The 24402-nt window shown below is 42.5% G+C and overlaps 2 protein-coding genes across 4 annotated transcripts in view; one reads left to right on the forward strand and one right to left on the reverse strand.

Moving 5' to 3' along the window:
* SPIC (Spi-C transcription factor) overlaps positions 1–2713 on the reverse strand; it is a 30504-nt gene extending 27791 nt beyond the window's left edge. For both annotated transcript variants that reach the window (XM_054838765.1, XM_054838851.1), the window contains exon 1: positions 2575–2713. The gene's annotated coding sequence lies outside the window, so the exon portion shown is untranslated. The remainder of the gene's footprint in view (positions 1–2574) is intronic.
* A 3679-nt stretch (positions 2714–6392) lies between these two features.
* On the forward strand, positions 6393–23427 carry PARP12 (poly(ADP-ribose) polymerase family member 12). Of its 2 annotated transcripts, none has more exons than XM_054838153.1 (12): positions 6393–6768; positions 7837–7972; positions 9009–9303; positions 10301–10399; positions 12198–12321; positions 13893–14088; positions 14686–14806; positions 16345–16441; positions 17438–17516; positions 18856–18986; positions 19671–19811; positions 20685–20856. In XM_054838153.1, exons 1-12 carry the CDS (start codon positions 6443–6445, stop codon positions 20716–20718), a joined length of 1779 nt encoding a protein of 592 aa, XP_054694128.1. In that variant the 5' UTR covers positions 6393–6442; the 3' UTR covers positions 20719–20856. The 2 variants fall into 2 exon arrangements, with proteins under 2 accessions (XP_054694128.1, XP_054694044.1); XM_054838069.1 differs by having other exon boundaries at positions 6395–6768; positions 19671–19822; positions 20685–23427.
* Positions 23428–24402: the final 975 nt, after the last annotated feature.

Consider the following 24402-nt stretch of genomic DNA (forward strand, 5'->3'; position numbering starts at 1 on the left):
CTGTTGGAACTGCTAATGTAAATGCATGCATGTTAAGTAAATATTTGTGATACAAAGATAAGTGGTTTGGTGACAACTCATACCTGAAGGAAAATAGAATCGCTATTCACTAGCTGTCAACAGGGAGGTCACTCCCATCAGAAAGTGGAAGGCTTAAAGGAGGAATTAACAGGCAGATTCAGTATATTAGGACAGTAGATAATGTAGACAGTGGATAATGTGGTGACAGATGCAGGCAAAACTGTTGTGAGACAACTGAAGGCTTCTAGACTTTGGCCCTATTTGCATATTTCCATAAACTTATTTGGTTTTGGTCGGTTCCCATGCTTTTCCCCTTCACCTTGCACAAGTTTCACCTTCAATTTCTATTCTAAATGAAGGGAAACAGGAACACAAAAACTTAGCTGAAATCAATGGATTTGGGTTTTTTCCCTTATTATAATCGTGACACCTTCCCTGTCTTTTAAAGGGGTGACTTTGTGGGCTAAGATGTTTTTGCAGTTATAAAAATGCTCGTGGCAACATATTTGGACAAAACCATTCAGAGTCACTTGTTAAGGGCATTCCGTACAGCGGTAGCCAGCATATATACTACCATTCACACAGCTTCTCCATGGGTGAATCAAACTACTGCTGCTCAGGATATGGCTCACTTAATGCACATTTGAGGATCTATTGAAGGAGTCATTAACACTGTTAAGAAGTCCTGGAAGAGAGTTGTGCTTCAGAGGCTTAGTTCCAGCATACACAGAAGTTTTAGAGGCATGTCTACATGTGAGCTGACAGGGCTGTGCATTCCTCTTCTAGCAAGAGGTGAGCTTCCTGAAACACTGAATTAGGGAAACAGCCACCAGGAATGAGACCTGCAGCCTCAAAAGTAATGGAAAGATTCCCTCCCACATTTACGCCCATGAGTTTAGCATCGGATCTCGGAGAAGAGTGCACAACTCAGTCCTTAAAAGAATAAAGTAGGTGAGACACACGATCTGTAGAGGAAAGAAGAGTGTAGAAGAGAAGTTCTTAAGAGGTTTCTGAAAGATGGAGGAACCCAGTGTAGAAGGTGATGGCTCCGTGTGAATACAATACCTTTTCGAGGGTATGAAACCAAGAAGAAAAAAAGTCTATGGCTCGTACAATAAACAGATATTTACATCTGCACCAGGTAACTAAAACTTCAATACAATAAAAGTAGAGGTGTGCCAACGACAAATAACAGCATCACTAACTATACTGCGAATTTTCAGCCCAAAATTATTTTTAATTTCAGAAGCAAGGCCACTTGAAACATATTTATGCAACAAAGCAAACTGTATGCAATACAAATTCTTGCATGTACCATTAGGCTGGCCTATTCTTATAAAATAGACATTTTTTCCTAGATCCTATCCAGACTATACTGTTAGTATGTGAAATTAAGCCCTGTTCTGAGGCAACAGTCGAAAATGAGGATTTATCCTGCTTGTTGCAGAGGCTGCAAGATCTCTGGGACAGCCAACAGCCCCACAGTCTGGTGCTACTCATGTACTGCACCAGAACCGAGTTCCCAGTTTCTTGCTTTTGAGTTGTGGATGCACGCATTATCTGTTGGCTGGCTGATTTTTAGATCAGTGTGCCACTGGGAAGCTCTTGGGACTGTAGCTGTAAGCTTGGTATGTTGTCAGTTAGTCCAGATTTCAGAAATACAAGTCATAAGTGAAGAAATTAGAGTAGTACATTGAAATAATATATAGCAGATAAAAGCCACTGTGAACAGACCAGTTGCAGACAAAATTACTGAAGGTTTAGACAAGTATTTAAAAGTAACCATGCTGTCAGACCATCACTGGGAAAATGATTAGCCCTCCAAATGTGTGTTTAACTGTAGGTTGAGAGGCAATCAAAAACATTTGCAAGCAAGCATATCCCACTTCTAAGCTTCTGAACCCCTGAGAGTCAGCAATGCAGCCGTATCAACCAGAAAGTGATGTTTCATCAGAGAACATTCTAGCTGACAACTGGGTCTAAAATTTGTCTTGTTCTGCCCATTTTCCTTACATCATCTTCCAGAATAGACAAGACAAAGCTAGGAGCTTCACCATGCTAGCTAGGAGAAGGGCTAAAACAGGTGGATGGGGTGGGAAGTGGGCGTACCATGCACTATTAGGATGATGGATGTTTTAAAGATGCGTACAAAAATTAATGCAGAAAATCATTCAATTACTACATTTTGAAGATTGATGCATGCAAGATTATGAAATTATGTCGCAATTCAAATTAACACGATTATCCATCAACTGTTCCTAAAAATAAAGATACTAGTCTAATGACTGACACATGAAAATTTCTAGAGTAAAGTTTCCATAGCATAATACATCAGATACTAGCAAAGGTGGCTCACTGAAACTGCAGTACCTCAAGTCCCACAATTATTAAAAATCCATGCATTCTGAGTTCAGCAGCCATTCAGAAACCATAGGAACTGCTTAAAGGGAGCTTATTACGGGGCCAATGCACAGAGTAGTCATTAACTGCAGGCAGAATAGCTCATATGCGATTATGCTACAATGGCATTTAAGAAAACAGTTCCAGCCTTACCTTTGATTAGAGTATTTGAGAGGTGAAGAGGATCCACTGGCTTTATGTGCCCTTGAGGTCTAACGTAACCCCTTCTTTCATTGCAGGTACTTAATGTTATAAATGAAAACTGACTTTTCTACTAGCAGAAAATTCTTCTGAAGAAGGAGAAAGTACAATTTTGCTTATATATAATTCATAGGTGGGGAAGTTCTATCAAATCAAAGAGGTACTTTTTTTCTTCCTGAGGAACATGCCACAAAACAAACTACAAAAAATTTGTGTGAGAAGGAATAAGCTATGATTTACTTTGGGTATGCGTTCGGGGATGGTAAGGTACTTAAAGGCAGCTCTGCAAATCTTCTCTCTGCATCAATCATTGCCTGTTTTCCTAGTTTTACTTTTGTTCTCATGAAAAGAGATAGAATGATAGCTCCGCTCCAGAGCCTCGAAAAACTCATTCTAGCTGCAAAGCAGGAACAGCAATGTGAACTTCCTTGTGATACGCACACCAACACATTGGAATGAATTGCAATGTGGTAAAGCTAACTGTGAACACCCCTCCAACCTGACCTTACACTGCCATCCTTTGCACTTCTCTCTGTAGAGTGTTGACATCTGCAGTGGCATAGTCATTCATACAAATTTTGTGATGAAAAAATGCCGTATTTCTGCCAAATGAGTGGGCTTTTTTTCAAGTGCATGAGGAAAGGAAGTGTAAAGGGGAGATGCAGTTGAAACAGCTATCTGGACAGCACAGTGATGCTGGGACAGGTCTTTAAGATGTAAGAGGTTGGGAACCAGTTAGATAGGATGGATTTAGGACACTGGAAATAAAAAGTAAATGGAGGCCTACTGGGGAGATGTGACTGGCTTCAATGCTTTTTACCCTAAAGGGTTCCCTGAGTTTTGGTTCAGTCAAGATATCTCCTACTGACATGGCAGTATACATAGTTATCCAACAATTTGAAAACATTAGACAAAACACCAAAATTAGGAGGCTTCAACTCATGTTCTGAACAACTCGGGGGTGAAATAGCTGAATTTGGGTTTGGACTAGATGACCTTCTGTGGCTCCTTCCAACCTCAACTGTTCTGTAATTCTGTCCTCACTTAGAAGTGCCTAGCTGCCAGAGGACTTTCTGTAGCAAATGTGGCACCTGGATCTCAGGGGGGATCCAGAGAATTGCAGAGCAGGAAGCTAAACCGCTGAAACCTACAATTTGGAACACGAGTTGTTGAAAATAGAAAATAGTAAACAAAAGCCAGCCAGGCCTTTATAAATTTATACCTCAGAAACACATGGGGCATCAACAAGCATGCAGGCAAGGGTCAGAGGAGTTTGTACAGTTGACTTAGATTTCCAAAAGCTCTTCCCAGCAGAGGGCAGTCCCACAGTGCAGGACTGCTCACCCCTGCACTAGTCAACATACTCATAAATCACCAGGAAAAGAGGATAAGGCAGAAAGATTTGCCAAGAACACTGTATTATTCAGGAAAAAAGTGATTATGGCAAACTACAAAGAATTGCTGAAAGACTCTATAGTACACTGGATGATGAAACAGCAGCTGAAATTCAGTCTAGATTTAGACAAGAAGGCAGAAACTGTCCTATCTTCATATGGATAGTGATGGCTTCTGAACTATTACTGATCAGGAATGAGATCTAGGGAAAATGGGATAATTCTATGAAAACACCGGCTCTAATGTGTCCATTCACTCATATGCTGGGAGCAGTGCCATTAGGTCAAAGCAAGAGCAACACATAGGCAGGACAGGAAAGGATAAAGTTCATGACGCAACCGTTACCCCTGCAGCTTGCTGTCTCCTGCAGCCATTGTCTTCTGCGTTCTTACATATCAATCCTCTGGAAGTTTCTTCAGAATCCACTATCTTATGGAGATGATATAGACCAAACTTCCAAGCTGGAAGGTATAAATGCCATCAGCTTACCCAAAAAGCTGACTGAACAGCAGCCAGACTGCTGAGGCTTTTGTGCTTCCCTTGCCATGACGGAGGAGGAAGGATGAGCGCTCTCACCCTCAGCTAGGTAACTATTTTGCTCATAGGTGCACGAGTTATGAGTTATGAATTAGAAAACCTGTGAGTCAGAAACTTCATGAATTAATGAAGTGATGAGTTAGTGAATTCACATTTTAGTGAAGTCTGTACAAAAGGGGATTGAGCCCTTGTTTGACATGCTTGTTTGGCTTCTTTCCTAATGAGCTCATAAAATAAAGTTCAATTTACAGAGTACATTGTCCTATAAATTTGAGATATCTAAATGAACCGTGACGCTCCAACCTCAAAAGTAATCAACAAAATCAAACAGTAGGGATTATTAGGAAAGCAACAGAAGACAAATCAAAAAACACTGAAAAGCAACTGTGCACATTTGATGCACTCTCATCTTGCAGACTATCTGCAGGTCAACTTCTTAAGGAAAGACAGTCTTAAGGAAAAAAGGAGGACAAAGACAGCCCAAACTATGGAATGACTTCCATAGAACAAAAGACTAAAATAGACCAAAACTTTTCAGTTTGGAAAAGAGACAACAAAGAGGGATATGATCAGTGGATATAACATCAGAAATTGAACCAAGAAAGAGAATAACACTTTTTCCTTGTTTCAGGAAAGCTAATCAGTGGACTCTGGAAGGGAGGGATGAAGGACAGTAACACTACAGCCTCTCATGTCGCCTCCGAGGCACCTGTTGACGGCCTGTCAGAGGCAGGATACAGATCTATATGAACCTCTAACTGACCTAGTATAGCTGTTCTTCTGTTCAATGTACTTGCCTAGCTTCTCATTTTGTCACTCCCTTCCTGATCTCACAGGGCAAGCAGGAAATGAGACGAGACAAGGGGAAAAGCGCAACAGAACCTGACTGGCAAAAGAAGCAAGCAGGCAGGATTCTTGCTCAATGAGAATCACCATCCACTTTAACAGTCCCCGTGCCTGCTGCTGCCAGTCTGACTTAAATAATGGTATTTTACACCGTTGTTTTACCATCATTTAAAGCATGCCTCTGAGTGAATGGGATGCAGCACCAGCAGTACTGAAACGATCCACAGGAAGGCACTTAAAAAAATTAAAAGATGGTCCGCCTCCTAAGGAGTTTGTGAGCTCCCAGAGGGTGAGCACATTGCTTGGCCACAGTCTGGTGCCACGGCTGCAGTGACACCGAGGTGGTACTACATGCATTGCAACCCGGGCCGCTGCCTGTTCAGCAGACGCGTGCCTGTGACCGAGCTTTTAATTTAGATACTGAAAGGAGTGCGAGAGCGGCCTTCACGATGTAGCATCAGAGAGCTGACACTGGTCAGAAACCTTAACTGAGAAGTTTTTTTGGTGCCTCACGACGGTTAAATTCACACACCAGCCTTCTTCCTGTAATGGAAGGTGGTGGAGGAGGCTTGGCTGCAGTCTCTTCTCTCCCCTGGGCCACTTATTCCTATAGGAGATGTGCAACCTTGCAGCTGCCACCCCTTTTTGGTCGAATTTGGTTAAAAATGGCCGATACATCCCAAAAATCAGCAGGAGGAGGGAGGCGAAGTGCCCTCATGCAGTACCACTGCATGTGTCTCCCTCCCTGCAGTCAGGCAAAAGAAAACCAAACCAAACCAAACCAAACCACCCCCAAGCCCCACTGAAGAGATATCAACGCCTTTTGAGTAACGCTGGCTTATCTGGGACCGTCTCAGCAGGCAAAAGGAGACTCGGGCCTTGCGGGCAGCGATAGCCCCGCGGGCCCCGCCCGTCCCGTTTCCCCGCGCCACCGGTTTCGTTTTCGTTTCCCGCAGCGGAGGGTGGGGCGTTCCGGGGCGGGGCTGCCCGGGGCCGCCCCCCGAGCGCGGCTCCGGCCGGGGAAGGAAGCCGAGCGGCGGTCATGGCGTTAGCTGAGCAAGCGCTACGGGTATTGTGCGCCAGTGGCGGCTGCCTGGAGCAGGGAGAGCTCCAGCGGCGGCTGCCGGGGCGGCCCACGACGGAGCAGCTGGCGCTGCTGCTGCGGGATGCGCAGCGGTTCACGCTGGTGCAGCGGCCCGATGAGGCGGCGGGGGCGGCGGCAAGGGTGGTGGCGGCGGCGGTGGTGGTGGTGGCCACCAGCCCCGTGCGGCTGTGCCAGGAGTACGGCGCGGGCTGCGAGGGGCAGTGCGGGCGGCTGCACCTCTGCAAGTACCACCTGAAGGGGCTCTGCCGCAACCAGCAGGCGAGGTGAGGTGAGGGGCGGGGGGCGGCCCGGGGCGCCTCCATCGCCGCCTCTCCGCCTGGGGCTACCGGCGGGGACCCGGGTAGCGCTGCCAGGGCTGGGAGGGGGCAGGCGGGGCCGGGCCCCGCGGGGTGTGTGTGTGTTTGCCTGGGCCTCGTGTGCTACTCTGCCTGCGGGCGCGGTTGACGTCCGCAGAGCCCCCTTTCCCCTCCGGGCCTCGGCAACTTTCCCTCCCCGCGAGGGCCGGGGCCTCGCCCGGCCTTGGGAGTGCCGCGAAGCGAAGCCGCCAGTGCTGTTGCTGGCTGCCCTGTTGGTAGTGCTCACGATAAGTGTTTTGGAGAGGACAGCCGTGGAGGCACCGGGGCGCGGGGGCTGGGACCGTTTCCGCCTCTCTCGGTGCGGGCACGGGGCGGCTGAGAGCTTGGGCCTGGACCCGGCTTGTCCTGTGGGGTGAGGGGGACGCTGCCTGAGGGTCTCAGCCTTGCGCTCGGTGTGCCCCCAAAGCTCGTTTCCGTGTCGGAAACGCTCCTCTCCTCCCCCCCCCCTTTTTTTTTTTTTTTTCAAAGTAAAGAGACGCAAGCAGTTGTTTTACAGACTTTGGATTGCAGCACTTCCTCCCCGGCTCACCGCCCTGCTTCGGGCGCTACACCCCACCCCCCCCCCCCGCCCCGTAGGGTGGAAGCCTTCCCCCCCGCACACAGCGAATCTGGACGCTTTGTGCTGCAATAACCTGGGGAATGCGCTTATCGGTTTGAGTGGGAGGGAGCGTTACTCTGGCGTTTTGGTGTTTTCTCGCGCGTGGTTGTGAGCTGCAGGTCAAAAATGCCAATATCGTCAGACTACACTAATGCCATAACGACTGTAAATCAGAAATAGCGTGGCGATTATCCTCAGACTAATTATGTAATCTGCTTAGCAAATCACATAATTACTTTATAAAGGAACACTACAGTTTTTTTCTGAAACTAGCTAATTTGGTGTGCTTTTTAAACTGTTTAGTGTAATAGAGTTGGCATAATGAGATAGTGCCTGTCTGTTACACTCATTTTGCACTTGGGTTTCTTAACTTGTAGGAAGGAATGTAAGTTTGTTCACAACTTCTACTCGGACCACAACCTCTTTGTTCTAAAACAATATGGACTTGAGCGTTTTAACAGTGATGAACTTCGCCAGCTTCTGCTTCAAAATGATCCTTCCCTCTTACCAGAGGTGAGTAGTGCTGTGACAGTTTCTTAGCCTTGTGTTTCAGTGAGCATCACAAAGTGGAAGAGGCTTGATACTGGCTAGAGATGTTAGGTGTCAGTTCAGTTAACATAATGCAAATCTAAAACTTCAAATCTGCATCATCTGCGGTGGGTTGACCCTAGCTGGCAGCTAAGCACAGCCCTTCATTCACTCCCCTCTTTCTCACCCCAAAACAAGAAGGGAAAAAGTGACAAAACTTGTGGATGGAGACAAAGACAGTTTAGCAAGTGAATGAAAGAGGAGAGAAAACAAGTGTTGCAAAGGAAGTTAGTCACCACCTCCCACAAGCAGACCAATGCCCAGCAAGTCTCTGAGCAAGTCCCGCCTTGTAAGAAGGACCCACCTCTGCTTTCTCCCCTCTTTTTTAATTTTTTTATTTTAGAGCATGACATTACATGGCATGGAATACCCCTTTGGCCAGTTTGGGCCAGTGGTCCCAGCTGTTTCCTCTCTCAGCCCACCAACCCTGGAGTGGGGGGGCCAGAGTGGAGGAAAAGAGAAAGCTTCAACACCGTGCAAGCAGTGCTCAGCAGTAGCTGAAACATTGGTGTGTTATCAACACTGTTTTGATCACAAATCTAAAACATAGCACCATTCGGTCTGCTGGGAAGAAAATTAATTCCATCCCAGCCAGATCCAATACTTCTTACCATCAAATTCAATTCAATAAAGTTCACTATTCCAAAACTAGAAAACCAAAGAGTTTGGGTAGTGACACAATAAAATTGCCTATCCTACATTTATGTGACTTAGTACAAAATCCCATCTGCTTGAGAATGTCTATAAGATGGTTGTTGTCTGTCTGAAAGATCTTTCTAGACATTAGCAGGGAAAAAGGAAAACTATCAAGCAATCATTTGGAAAACAAGAAGAAACTCGTATAAGTCTTTTAAATGCAAATGTAAACATGTAGCTGTAAAAACTTAAAAATCATGAATTCAAACAATCTGTATGAGCACATTGTACTTTAAATTTTTTTATTTTTTTTTCTCTACCCAAGGTCTGCTCGTATTATAACAAAGGGGATGGACCTTATGGATCTTGTACCTATAAAAAGATCTGCACCAAACTCCATATTTGCCAGTACTTTTTGCGGGGACAGTGCAAATTTGGCAGCAGCTGCAAGCGATCCCATGACTTATTAAAGTCAGAATGTTATGACAAACTGGAGAGACAGGGAATGAGCTCAAACATAATTCAGAAACTACCTTCCATTTATAGGAATATGTATGACATAAACAATGGCAACAGGAACATGTGTGACGTACAAGATGCCAAGTCTTCACCATGCAAAGGTAAATGAGATCAGCTTTTGAAAACATCAGAAGAATAATCATTATAGTGAATGTAACATTCTCACAGATGTCATTAAGAAAAAGAAAACAGAATTCACATCTTGACATGTCTTTTAGGAGGTACCTTGCACCTTTCTGATTGACAGAGATTTGTGTGTTGACAGGTAAAGTGGATTTCAAGGCATTGTGGGTTCCTGAGAGATAAAGTGCTTGGTATTTATGAAAATCTTGAATTTGAGGTTAGAAATGCATAACAGGAACTGGAAATAGGGAGTTTTGTTGGTTTTTTTTTTTTTTTAGTAAAAAACATAAACAAGGGTAGTGAACTGGTTAAGAACAGGGGTGGCATTTACTTGTGTGACTATAAACTACTTTAACCATTTTTTTTTCTTTAATGCAGTGATTGTTTAGCACAAGAATACAGACAGCAGCATCGTAGTTCTGAGAGCTGTAATATTTTGTTTGTTCTTTTCTTTTGAAGTTCCTTAGAATTGTAAGATAAATATAATTTAGCAGGGGAGAAAAGAATGGCAGAATGGAAAATCCAAGTGTGTGTGTGTGTTCATCTCTGCCATTCTCCCTGCAGTTCCTTCTTCCCTTCTTTGTTTCCTTAGGTGTGCTTTAATTTACAGAAGTATGAAATTTTGAGACTTCAGATTTTATAGCTGCCAGTGTGTGCAGCTATGTGGAATGTGTGGTTAACTCAAGTCTGTCTAGAAATGTAAAGGCATTGGATTCTATTATTATTTTGTAGTGATAACTAAAAACTGCTTCTGAGGAATTTAGCAGTTACAGGAAAGTCAGGTTTAGAAAGGATGAATAAAGGGTTAGGACTTGTGAGTATATAAGGTTATCAAAGACTTCAGTGCCTTTCTGGAACTGAATGCAGTTTCATAGCTATCAACACTGTAGGCATCTTCCCTACACATAAGTGCACTTTTAAGAGGGTTTATTGGAGCAAGATATGTTAATAAGGCTTATAATTCCCCCCCCCCAGAGAGAAAACACAGCTCTAGTGAAGTATCCTCAACTACAAATGATGATGATTTGGAACAGATCTGTTTATATCATCTGTACAGAAGTTGTGGCTTTAAAGGTAGGTTGTGACTATAGCAACTCCAGTCTATTTTCTCTTTTCTCATTGTCCTGGTCTCGGCTGGGATAGAGTTAATTTTCTTTCTAGTAGCTGGTATAGTGCTGCGTTTTGGATTTAGTATGAGAACAATGTTGATAACGCACTGATGGTTTTAATTGTTGCTAGGTAGTTGTAGTGTCTAAGTCAAGGACTTTTCAGCTTCTCATGCTCTGCCAGGCGCACAAGAAGCTGGGAGAGCACAGCCAGGACAGCAGACCCAGACTGGTGAAAGGGATATTCCCTACCATAGAATGTCAGGCTCTGTTTATAACTGGGGAAGTGAGCCAGGAGGGGGGATTGCTGCTCGGAAACAGACTGGGCATCGGGTGGTGGTGGTTTTGTTTTGTTTTTTCTTCCGTTGTGGTGAGCAATTGCATTTGTGCATCACTTATTTATTTTTTATTATTGCTGCTGTTGTTATTATCTTCTTCTTTTGTTATCCTATTAAACTGTCTTTATCTCAACCCAGGAGTTTTTTTTCCATTCCCCTCTCCATCTCCATGGGAGGGAAAGGTGAGCAAGCAGCTGCATGGTGCTTAGCTGCCAGCTGGGGCAAACCCATGGCACTCATAAAGAGAAAGTTGTAGACGTCTTTCACAGAAAGGGGAAACTTCAAAGCTTATGCTTATCTATACTTAGATCTCATTGTAATCTTGAGTGCTGGTAGGAAAGCGTTTGACCTGCCTGGTATACCAAACAAAGGAGCTGTTTTGTTTTACTCTGAAATGTGTAATATCAGCCTGTGCTGGACATTGGCTACTCCACCTGTGTTCACCTAAGGGTGAACTGACACTGAATGACAGGAGTCCCATTTCCAAATAGCTAGAAAAGATACTCTGAATTCTACGTTCTTCCTTGTTTCTTCTAGCACTCTTCTGTTCCATCTGTCTGAGCTGTCTCCCTTTCAAAATGTTCCGACTCATCCAGGAAGAAGGCTGCTTTGCCGGCTTTCTTCTTGTCCTTTTGTCATCCTTTTCCTTCTTGATGTTCTTGACCTGTAGTAGCTCCCTGATGTAGTGCACAGCTTCTTATAAGAGAGCTGTGTGGTGCAGACTCCTTGACTTTCCCTGTAGTTAAGTTGCCTGTTGTTCTATTATGAAAGCTAGCCTCAAGTTTATGCATATGTGTACTTGTGATGGGATCTTCTTTTCTATTGAGTGACTGCATACTGACTCGATTTCCGATTAACACTTGCGATACCTGAGCCACTGCTACCACTACTCTTGTTCCTCCTGGTGGGGCCTAGACCCTTAGAGACTTCTTGAAGTCTCTAAATTAGCTACCTCCTATCCTTAAACTAAGAACTGTTTTGTGTTTAGGTTTGGGGGGGGGGTGTTCCCCCCTCAGTAATACCACTTTGGGACTACGTAGTTAAGCGTAGATATTTGAGTCTACACTGTTAATTCTGTATGTGAAATAATAGCTTTGTGTGAGCTTGTGATCTTGATGCATTGTAAATTTTTGTCTTTGAGAAGACAGAACGATCCTTCACCACTGAGGTCTAGCTAGCAATTTTGAGGCACAAAGAGAATCTAGTAGGTACAGAAACTGAACTTCTGCTTAAGCTCAAAATTAAGTTTTGCTTGATCACGCTGAAAACTTCTGAGTTACTGCTTGTAATGATTCCATAGGTGAACGCTTTCCATACGTATGCATTTGATACTTTGACAAGCTAGGTGTACAGCCCTGAAATGTTGGAGTTTTTTCTCATAGACTGTAAAAATAATGCATCCCTTACTTTTTTTTTAAACTTTTATAGACAAGTGTATCAGAACTCATTTTCACTTGCCATATAGATGGCAGATCTCTGATGGTAATACCTGGAAGGACTTGAAGAATATGGAAGAAATAGAAAAAGCATATTGTGACCCCAGTAACGCCAGGTATAAACTCTTATAAAATTTTATTACGTTTGGAGTTTGCTATATTGGACCAGACCCTTAGTGGCTATAAATTGCTACAATTCTATTGCAGTCATTACATAAGTAGCTTCATTCGGTATTCTTCTGCTGACCTTGCTATGCTGGAGATCTGCTCCATTGTGACTTACTTCTGCCTGGAGTCTGTGTAGGACCTTCTGGGTTACCATACCGGCTTTGGCTGAGATGGAGTTAACTTCATAGCAGCCCATATAGTGCTGTCTTCTGGATTTGTGACTGAAACGGTGATGACAATGCACCAGTGTTTTAGGCATTGCTGAGCAGTGCTTGCCCAGAGTCAAGGCTTTCTCTTTTTCCCCCGCTCTGCCCTGCTGCTTCACAGTGGGTAGGCTGGGGGTGAACAAGGGGTTGGGAGAGGATCAGCTGGGACAGCTGACCTGGACTGACCAAAGGGATCTCCCATACCATATGACGTCATGCTCAGCAATAAAACCTGCGGCAGAGGAAGAAGAGGGTTGGGTTTTTGGTTTGCGAGGTGGCTGCTGTTTGGAGGCTGGCTGGGCATTAGACTGCCTGTGGGAGGTGGTGAGCGATTTGCTTTGCTTTATTTATTTGTTTGTTTATTTATACCACCACCCTCCTCCTTCACCTATTGAATGGCCTTTATATTGACCCATAACTTTTGTCACTTTTGCCCTTCCTATTTTCTACCATCTATTGTGCAGGGGAGGGGGAGTGAGCAAACGACTTTGTGGGTACTTGGTTGCTGGCCAGGGTCAATCCACCAGTTATGTGACTGACCCGTAGACTAATATTCTTGGCTGCAAAAAATGCATAAATACTTCCTACTGCTGCTACCATAGGAAGTCTTAATCCTCACTAAGAATTGCTGGAAAGCTGCAGAGAACTGCAATTTTATCACAAGTACTTGTGGGAATCTGTCTTTGGTTAGAGCTTGTCAATACACAGCATGACCCCATGCTCAGTAGTAACCTTCTCTTTCACCTTTTGAGATGGAGGATGGAAACGTAGCATGAGATTTGCCCCTCCAGCCCTCTTCCCCCCCAGTCCATATTGTGGAACTGGTAGAACACCTTGTGTATCTGGAGAGAGAGGTGCAGAGAACCATTGAGAATACAGAAATACCTTTAAGAGTTTGGAACTGGAAGGGGCTCCAACCAGTATGCTGTGTCCCATGCTGGAGAATTTACCTAGCCCTCTTATGTTGTGTTAGAGGCTCTTTGAAGCCATGCTTAAGTTATGACAGTGTTCTGTTTAGAATATAGTTGGTTAGCAAGAAGAAGGCAGTGTACTTTTTTCACTGTTTTTGTTCATCTTACGTAACTCAATAATTTACAAGTTGATAATGGTTACTGCACACAGAACCAATGTGAGACGTAATACTGTAATGCAAAATATGTACAAACGCAAGACAGAACTGGGATTGTGGTGGAAACTGCAGGTTTGTGTTCTGCTTTTGAGTGATGTTGACTTAATTTGCAAATTTGTGGTGGGCTTCTAAACCTATGTGTAAAGCTTCACAGTTCTGATTTTTTTTTCTCCCTTTTTTACAGATTTAATAATGATGGTACTGAAAGTGGCTCTGTCTTGTCATGTATCTGCTTTGTGAATATGTGCTGTGGGTTTGCAAAGGTTAGACGTCTTTCTACAGTCTCCTCTGTGACCAAACCCCCTCACTTCATTCTTACAACAGAATGGATCTGGTACTGGAAAGATGAATATGGCCTGTGGCAGGAGTATGGAAAAAAAGTAAGTGTGGAGAAATGGGGAGACTCTCAACTCTGTGTTAAAAGTGCAGAACTACTGAAAAGTACACAGTGTTTATATATCATCCCCTCTTTTGTCACCCTCTCACTTCCTCCCTCTCACTGATACCATACAGATGGACTTTAGAGGCCTAATGGGATCTTTTCCCTGAGAATTTGACTGGTTCATGTAGGGGAATGCTTACTGGTGAGTCACAAAAATTATTGACAGATAATTCTTCAGTGAGTCATGCCAGATAGGATCACATTAATACATTCTTTTCACCGCTTCTGACTAAAACTTCCTTTTTCTGAGGTTCCAGTAGTGCTTTGTGCATCTTCGCTAAGGTCTAGTTGGTGAATGTGCAGTCTCAGTAGTAGTGTTCACCGCATGTACTTTGCAATGTAAATTTAGGCTTCATAACACTGCTTGGTTTGTTTTAGAGGTGGTTTCAACAGGGTTTTGCCTGACAGCCACTGTCATGCACAAAGGCTGATACATACTGCAGCAACCATACCATATGACAGTTGTTGGTTTTTAAACTTGCTTGTATATAACAGACCAGGCAAATCTTCTTTTCCTCTGGTTTTGGCCTGACAGGATGATAATCATGCAGCTGCCACTGTCACTAGTGATGACCTGGAGAAAGCTTATATAGCCAAAGGTTCTCCAAAGCTGAACTTCCAGGCTGGAAGACATGAATATGAACTCAATTTTGGAGGTATGTTCCATTTTCCTGGGGTTTTGTTTTGTTTTTCTCCTTTTCCCTCCCTCCCTGGTCTTTTGGGGTTTTAAACTACAGTAGTGCAGTAGATAGGAGAGAGAAACTTGAACTTTGAACTGCAATGCTTACAGAGGCAGATCAAACTTCTCAGGATAAGAGCTGTTCACCTAAGCAAAGTAGCATTCCTATTCCTCCAAACCTTTTATTTTTTACAAGTTCTTGTGCTAGGCTTCAAAATGTCTGTCAGCAAGTCAAAGTGTGACATTGCCATTGATGCTGGCACCAACACAAATGGTGAGAAACTTCTGGAAGACTTGGTAAGCCAGCTTCTGGTCTGTGTTAATCACTGGCTTGCAGAAAAAGGAATACTTGGGCAAGGTGTGGGGTCCAGACAATCTTTAGCATTGCAATATTTATGTAGCTATTTTCTTTTTGTAGCTCTACCTGTCTGAAAAGGCTGAGGAAATACCTTGACTGTGTCAAAGTAGAGAGATGGGTTTTCCAAGATTTCAGGAAATTTAAGCCACTTGTGATGGCACTGTCCTCTCTGAGCTGTTGCCTTTCCAGGTATCCTCTTCAAAAATCATGGGGAACAGTGGTCGTGGGAATCAACCTGCCCATACTGTCATTTTGGTGTAGTTGCCTTTCATCCAACTCTCCATTACTATCTCATTCTGCACGGGGGGAAAAAAAAAAACAAACAAAACAAGCAGAAAGGGTATGTGATATGTTGTTTGTGATTCAATTGAAAGCAATGCTGTAATCTTCTCTACAGGCTGGGGAAACTTGTCTGGCTTAGAAAAGAAAATTGCATAGTAAATCAATCCCTTTTATAAGGTTTGGGGTTTTTAGTAACAGGCAAACGTGCTCAATGTAGACGTCTTCCAAAACTTAGCTTCTAGGCTTGGTAGTGCCCAGAGGTAGGTTTGTTTGTTTTCTTCCTGTGTGTGTATCTCTGAAGATGAGGACTCATTCTGCTGGCTGCTACTCACTCTTAGTTGCTAGTACGATATGGCAGTAGCTACAGAAAGAATGCCTTTTAAAATTCGGGTTGCTGTGACTTGTTTCTGCTGGTGGTCAATAAAAAAGAACGGCCTGTGGTAGCTGTTGGGTTGCGTTTATAGGGTTTGAAATCTAGAAATACATGCAGGAGGACAGTATCTTGATTGCAAGTTGAGAAGGAGGGGATGCAATCCATGGAGCAAAAGTAGATGCTTATTTTACAGTGATCCTTTTCGGTTCAGTGTGGCTTTTGGAACAATGAAGAGAAAATAGCTACTAGTGTCTTACCATTCCTTCTAAAGTGAATAGCAAAACCGAAACTAAAATCCTTCTCAGTTATTTATACAGATAGATTGTGGGTTCCACATCCTGCTCTGACTTCCCTTTGCGCAGCAAGAAAAAAGCTTGGTGCCTTTTTGTCAACATTTTTAACAAAACAGCTTAGTGGCAAGTTTTGCTGCAATGTGAAGGCTTTCTAAATCATATTTCTGATTGTTCAGGTTTTTGGTGTTTTGTTTTTTTCTTTTCTCCAGCCATGATTCAGAAAAACATTCGCTACAAAACAGAGAGAGAGATTTGCAGAAGACCTAAATTTGTGTCTCAGACAGAGGTGGAAAAGACAAGAGCAAGGTAAACTGCAACTGCTCATTCTGAGGTGATGGATTTAGTGCATTGTGAATGCAGCGTCTTCCAAGGGTGTTAATAAGGTGAAGGAGTAGTTGTTAAGGCAATTGTGAAAGAAATTGAGAGGGGAAGGGACATACCTTTCCTACAAAAATGTCTGCAGTATTGCAGCCTGGCCAGCAGTTTTCAAGCAACTCAGGAGCCTGGGGGATGAAGGAAGTTTGGGCTTGGCCACAGAAAGTGTGGAAGCATAGAAAATAATTCAACAGGTAGCAATGTTGTAGGGAGCTGCTGATTAGAAGGAGCTGTCTTATTAGAGCAGCTGGTGAAGATGGAAGCAATAATGTTTATGCATACTAGCCATTTCTGACATCTGAGATGACTAATTTTCAAAGCTAAGTACAAGTTTAGAAACAATTCTTCTGAGAACAACCAATCTGAGAGGAAAGTAGTAGTTGTTACAGGTGAAGCAAAAGGAAAGAGTCTGCAAGGGGAGAAGTTTTATATAATTGCATGTAACAGCCAACCTTTTTTATGCATTCCCTTGCAGCACATAGTGCTCACTTAAACAACACAGAAAAGAGCACCTAAACATGCGAATTAAAATTGAGGTGGAAGCTTGTGGGGGGGCTGTATCTATTCTGTTTCTGTCGTATTGATATGATACTGCACGCATTTTTATTTATCTGCTGCACTGTAGCAGAGCTTTTATGTATACATTCAACTCTTTGCAACTAAAATAACTACTTCATGTTTAGTTTAGTACGTATCTTTTTTTTTTTTTCTCATTTGGCATCTTACTTCCTGCCATAAGTCTTGACATGATTTGGAACAAATATTTTCATGTACTGAACTGAAAAGACAATTTTGAAGTGTTTCTGAGTATGTTCAGTTGCCTATATTCTCCCTAAACTTGGCAAGAATATTTAGTGTTATATGTACATAAAATGTAGGGATTTGTTTTGTTTTAATTACCTATTTGTAATGTCTTGTAATATACAGCGCCTTTAAACATACAGAAGAGTTTAAGCACATTCCAGCTCACTGGGACAAATCTGCCCTGCCTGAACTAGGATTCAAGGTTTGGAGCTTTTTGGTTTTTCTGTCCATCCGTTTTGTCGCATACAGGTTTGTTACATCAGAACTCATGCCTTTGTAGATGACCGTGTTTCTCATGCCTTTGTAGATGACCATTTCTTACGTAACGTAATGCAGAGGTGTTGGTAAATTTGAGCCTGGCGTCACACTGGGCAGACCTAGAGGTGAAACCAGACCCAAATTTAAACTAACAAATGGTGTCAGTATAACCATTGCAACGTTGACTTTCACTGCTACTATTTATCCCTTTCCTTGGCAAATTTGCCTGAAGCTTATGCTGTATTAGCAAGACTGTTACTGGTTCCCAAGATAAATAACTTTGAAGTCCAACAAGTGCTGAAGCATCAGAAAGAAATCATGCCTCTGAACTTGAGGGTAGCCATTCCCTGAGCTGTGTATAAGTAGACTGTTGTACGTCTATGGAGCATTGCTGAAACGAGCAGAGTTCAGACTGGGATCATTTACTAAAATGTACCATAACTCCAGTGGAGAGAACTTGTTTACCTTTGTAACACACCTAGTTAATATCTGCATGGTTTACCTTTGCTGACTTCCTGCCTGCCTCCAGCACCACCTCTGTCAACTCCAGTAACTATACCTACAGAACAGATCATCTTGTATTTAGCTTGAAAATTATGAACTTGCACAATGCAAATCCTCAAGAAATTGTCAGTAAAAAAATAGGGAAAGCTAACATTGACATTCTCTGTGTTCCTAGGGAAAACATGTGAGTAGAAAACTTTGCTTGCTTTCAGGACTGTCATGTCAGGAACTGATTTTTGGCACAGTGTCCTTACCCTTTCCTAAAATGATTGATTGAATAAAGGCTTTTCAATTTAAAAACATAACAGGCAGTGCAGTTTGTGTTCTCTGGCTGTAGGGAATATAAAGTATAAAGATTTAAAATGCATGGGTGTAGAGGTACTCTTTGATTTGCTGCAATATAAATTCTCCATTCTTTTTTTTTTTTTATTTATGTGTTCATTTCTTCTGTGCTTAGGTAGTTTGATATATGCATGCAAGTGTATCTTAGCCCAAATATTAAAAGGGGCTGAGTGGCTGCACAAAAGCACGCAGCTCCTTTAATCTCCTGTGAGAGAGCAACCTGGGTATCTTAAACCGCAGGAGTTAATGTTCCCTAGGTACGAGCTCACTTTCACAGAGCAGGGATCTCTAATCTGCCTTTTTTCCAAGAGTATTTTTGCTGCTCGTACCTCTGCTTCACAGAAAATACTTTAAAGGTCTGAGTAGTGTACTAGGTAGGGTGATTTTCTTATGATTTAGTAAAAGACGAGAGTAACTTTTTAATCTTTTCCTTACAGCTGATTGAGCTTGACAGGTCTTCTGAAGAATACGAGAAAGTCAAGGCGGGCTTTCAACGCACAATGCCCAAAACAGTTATTAAAAGGATTTGTAGAGTTCAGAACCCATCTCTCTGGGTACTGTATCAATGGTATGTGTAAAATACTGCTCTGGTACATGTGCATGAAATTTGTTGTTTCTGCAGTTAGCTGTATGCTAAAGATAGACACACACATTCCTGAAATGCAGCTGCATTTAAGAATCTGCTTCCACTCCCCCACTGAAATACCTAGCCAAGGTCAACATGTAGATAAAGAGGTACCGACAAAACCAAAACTCAGTCAAGACCTAGAGCTTAGAATAGTCAGATGAGCTCTGTGGGAGGAATCCTTGCTCCTGAGTAAGTGGTTTTGACTTCTGCCAGGCCTGTGTCCAGGACAGCTGCCTTGAAGCTGGTAATCAGTCACATCTGGCACAAAACACTGCTTTGTAGCTGGTCAAGACTGAAATGACCTTCAAAACTAAATGCAAAACTCACTGAGGGAAAGTCTTAACATGAACTCCTGTGTTTAGGAAAAAAAAATAATGCTAAAATTCCTCCCCCTCTCCCAATAGGCAGTGAATGAAACAAAACGTTTTCATTATTAAATATCTGGAGGCATTTGTGTATAACAAAAGCATGTTTTTACACAGCTAGACAGTAAGATACCCTGTATGCCCAAAGTTTAGGCCTTAGTGTAAGGATTTTCAGAATGTCCTCTCTGTGTAAAATTGTCTGAGTGCTCATATGGCTGGAACCTGTCTGGAACTGCAAAGATACTGCTTCTCATTGCAGGCAGAAGGAACAAATGCAGAAGACCAATGGTGGAAAGGCTGTGGATGAGCGATTTTTATTTCATGGGACCAGTAATAAATACATTGATGCCATCTGTCATCAAAACTTCGACTGGAGGATCTGTGGCCTTCATGGGACAGTGTACGGCAAAGGTTGTTTTTCAGCTCTTTCATTAACCCTGGACTTGCTAAAAAATTCTCAGTAGTTACTGCAGAGGTGTGAAGTTAGAAAGAGGGCACTCAGCCAATCTAGGGCTTATCTTTGTGATGATGTAGACAACATAGCTGACTTTGGCAATGGTCATTTGGAGCTAAGGCATACTGAAAGGCCTTGGCCTCTATGCTCCACTCTGTCTTTGCAAGAAAAGACAGGTTTAGGAGAGGCCAGTTCTAGGGACGGTTTCTCCTAGAGTCCAGGCTTACTTGTGTTCTAATTTCTCCAAGCTCCTACAGGAAGGCAATGTGGCATTATTTATTTGGGGTTTGGTTGTTTGGGTTTTTTTCCAGGAACATAAATGCCATTCTGGTTACAGACTTTTTACTTTCTTAGCAAATTATATTCCTTTAGATTGTCCTGTGTACAGGAAAGGATAAACATACCAAATGGAACAGCCAAGAGACAGGCTGACTGACTGACTACCCACCCATCTGAATACTTTGTAACTCTTGGAAATGTTCTAATGAATATTAGTAGCCTCTGTCAAGAGAGGACCTTGGGTGAGATTGGGGGAAGGTGGACGTCTAGGGTCAGGAGGAAATCTTTTTGAGGAATATGATAATATTTAAAACATTATTTGTGTGGCTTTTTAATATCTGTGCTGTGAAAAATAAAAGTGTAGGTAATACAGAGTGGTGGTTGTCACAAAGAAGGACATACAGGACAAGTGAAGGCTTTGGAAAGGTCGTTCATTAACTGCTTCATGGCTTTTGTTTATGAATTCATTTTCACACTGTATCACTTCTTTCCCTGCAATTTTGGTGTCTTATCAACTCTGTCTTGGTTTCTCTTCTGCAGGAAGCTATTTTGCAAGGGATGCATCTTATTCTGACAACTACTGCAAGGAAGACTTATACACCAAGACCATGTTTCTGGCACGGGTGCTGGTGGGAGAGTTCACTCTTGGCAATTCTTCTTATGTTCGGCCTCCCTTGAAGGACAACCAAAACTTCTACGACAGTTGTGTGAATAGCTCTTCAAATCCTTCTATCTTTGTCATCTTTGAGAAACATCAGATTTATCCAGAGTATCTCATAGAATACACTGACCAGGCATTGGCAAAAATGCTATAGCAGCAAAACCTGTCACCATTATGTTTAGCTGGTATAAACATTTTTTTAGTATTGGCTTAAGAGAGAAAAAGTGATTTTTAGAAGTTTTGTAATTGGGTAGGAGAGTGTTCAGAAACATTTATTCTCTATCCTTTCTGTGCAATAGGAAACAAGAGGTAAAAAGACACAAAAGATGTTCTAAAATTCTTAAAATTCCATTCTCCTTCTTTAGCAGGTATCATGTTTCCCTGCATTATTAGAGCGTAATAAATTTATTGGATGAACTCACTGATGGTTGTGACATGAGGATTGGCTGTGACTGCCAAGTTTAAACAGTATTTAGTTACAATTGTTTCAGGATAGATCTTTATACTTGCTTGTTGGTCAGAGGCGGCTGTCTCCTACCTGTTTTTTAACTCAAAACTTGATAAACTTTTTAAAATAATGTCTCCTGTAACAGTAGACATTCAAATGTTTGCAAATGAGACTGTACAATCTCTGTCTCTGTGCTTAACTCATTGCATAAATTCTTAGCAGCACTGTTTTTTGTCCCTACTTAATCTTCACCAACAAAGCCTCAAAAATTAAACGTCTTATTGAAAACTAACAGAGACTTATTTTTCACTTGTTAATTGTCTCATTTAAAACTACTACCAAAGATATGAAGCACAATAAGGGTTTCTTGGTGCTGTGCTACTCAGAAAATTGACTTAACTCTATCAAATAAATGCTTGTGCTGGTTTTTGGCTGGGATAGAGCTAATTTCCTTCATAGTAGCTGGTATGGGGCTGGTTTGGATTTGTGCTGGAAACAGTGTTGATAATTCAGGGATGTTTTCATTACTGCTGAGCAGTGCTTACACAGAGCCAAGGCCTTTTCTGCTTCTCACACCACCCCACCAGCGAGCAGGCTGGGGCTGCACAAGGAGATGGGAGGGGACACGGCCGGGACAGCTCACCCCAACTGACCAAAGGGATATTCCATACCATATGGCATCATGCTCAGCATAGAAAGCTGCGGGAAGAAGGAAGAAAGGGGGGATGGTCAGAGTGATGGCATTTGTCTTCCCAAGTAACTGTTACATGCGATGGAGCCCTGCTTTCCTGGGAATGGCTGAACGCCTGCCTGCTGCTGGGAAATGGTGAATGAATTCCTTGTCTTGCTTTGCTTGTGTGTGTGGCTTTTGGTTTACCTGTTAAACTGTCTTTATCTCAGCCAAGCTGAGATACACAATGTAATTTGCTCACTGCCTGGAACCTGGTGCCCAGCCCATCCCCAAGCAGCAATCTCTCCTTCCTGGCCAGCTTACCCCCCTAATAAACTGAGCATGATGTCATATGGTATTGAATATACCTTTGCCTAGTTTGGGTCAGCTGTCCTGAGTGTGTCCCCTCCCAGCTTCTTGTGAAAATTAACTATCTCAGCCAAAAAACCGGGACACTGTCTCTCATTAGGTGTACTGCCCCTTTGGTTGAAGGAGGTACACTGGTTACCTGTGTAATCAAGGTGCTTTCTTGCAGGAAAAAATGTTTACCTGGGGAGTGCTTTTCAGCCGCAGAGCTGAAACCTTTTAAGCTGAATATTTAATTGTTTCCAGCAAAAGATGTTAGTGTTGAACAGTCAGCATTATATATATGCAGATAATCAAAAAACTTAAACTGTCATGTATTTCTTAAGATTAAAGTTGCTGATGCATAGACAGATACTTTATCACAGCTTTAATGCTCCTGAATGAGTACTTGATAGCTATAGTGTACTGCAAAAGCCTTAAGATATACTTTGCATAGGACCAAAAAAAGCTCATCTCTACCTGTATTCTAGATGCACTTCTTTTTAATTCATCTGGATGATGATTGACAGGTGTACGCTGGCTAACTTTATTACTTCAGCACTGTGAAGCAACGGCTTAGCAATGATTAGCTGCAGTAAGGCTCTGCAGAACAACTTTTTATATGAACTGTAAAACTAGCAGCATGATATCTAAAGGAAAATACTCCTGTTCCATGTTTAAACCCAGTAAAATACAGGATGTGGAAAAGCAAGTTGACTATATGCTTTCTTTTGAAAGACTTGTAATAGAACATGCATGATAAATCTCATGTCATCAAATGAGTTCGTCAGCAAATGCTACATTGAGGAGGAAAACATAATGTATGAAAGCTTTCATACCTGTGCAGAATAAGATTTTTCTGCCAAACCAAAAACATGCTTATCTATGTGTTCATGGCAAGTAAGAATACAGATGGTATGCCTTTCTTCTGCTGTACATAACCAGCATTTCAGCTAAAAACTGGAGTAGCTAAAGTCATGTTCATCTTTTACCAGAAAATTGAAACATTTTTTTCATGTTGAGATATTTTTAGTAACACTTTTGACGGCTAATTCAGGTAAAACTGGTAATATTTTAAAAACCTTTAACTTGATTCTTGGAGAGGATGCGTAAGTGTGTGTGCGTGTGTGTGTATGTAAATAAAGTAACTGGAATAAAATGGCTGGTTGTGTAACTTTGTAATCTGTTATTTTTTCATTAACACACACAAAGAAGAAAAGTTACTATGTTTTCTACTGTTGAAACTGCAGTGGTAACTTTCTTGTGTGTGGTAAACAAACATGTACTCAAACCACTGAATTCCTTGTAATGTGTTTCTCTCTTTCAATACTAAAAGGACCATGTTTCACTATGTACCTGAATTCTTGGGAATTTTCTTAAAGATGCTACTGTTAAGTAGTGGAGTCTCTCTACAGCTGTTTGGATTGCATTTGGAAATAAACAGCTTAGAGTCATTTGTATTAAATCCAAACTTTAGACAAAAATCGATAGTTAACCTCTTTTCTGAGTGAGGAGGATCTCTCTTGGCTGCTTATGGCAAGAAACTGAGCAGGAACAGTGTAATAATCTCTGCCTCACTCCTACACCATGTGAGGAGAAAGACAAGCCATAAAAGTTGTTTCCTTCTGATAACAATCACAGCCTGGCAAGACAGATGAGAAGCCGGCAGAAGCCAAACAACTTTGTTAACGCCAGCAGTGCGGTATGGAGCATGGTAGCTTGTGAGCCCCCGGCCCCCCCCGCACTGGCTGGGCTGGCAGCCAGCCAAAGCCAACCCACCACACTGTTTAATGAGTTTTACCTGTAATCAGGTTTGTCATGATATTCTGCCTAGATTTTATAAGATGTGGGTGTCAAAACCCTGTCTATAAGTGGCGGCAGCAAAGGAGCAGCAGTACGCTACCCGGTTCGGATCCCTGCAGCCTGGCAAAGTAGGAGTGGGGGGTAAGAGGAGCTTAGCTGGGTGGCACGTACCGACTCCGGTAGCGAATAGCTCCCTTGCGCTTCTTGTTTCAGGCCCTGTCATGAATTCATCTCTACTTGCAAAAATCCTGGCAATTTGAGGGAATCCTGCTCCCTCCTTGAACGTAGCCATAGCACCCAGCAGTGCAGGAAACAAACATCTTGGAGACTG

This window comes from Grus americana, chromosome 1 (assembly GCF_028858705.1).
Source record: "Grus americana isolate bGruAme1 chromosome 1, bGruAme1.mat, whole genome shotgun sequence".
NCBI lineage: Eukaryota > Metazoa > Chordata > Aves > Gruiformes > Gruidae > Grus > Grus americana.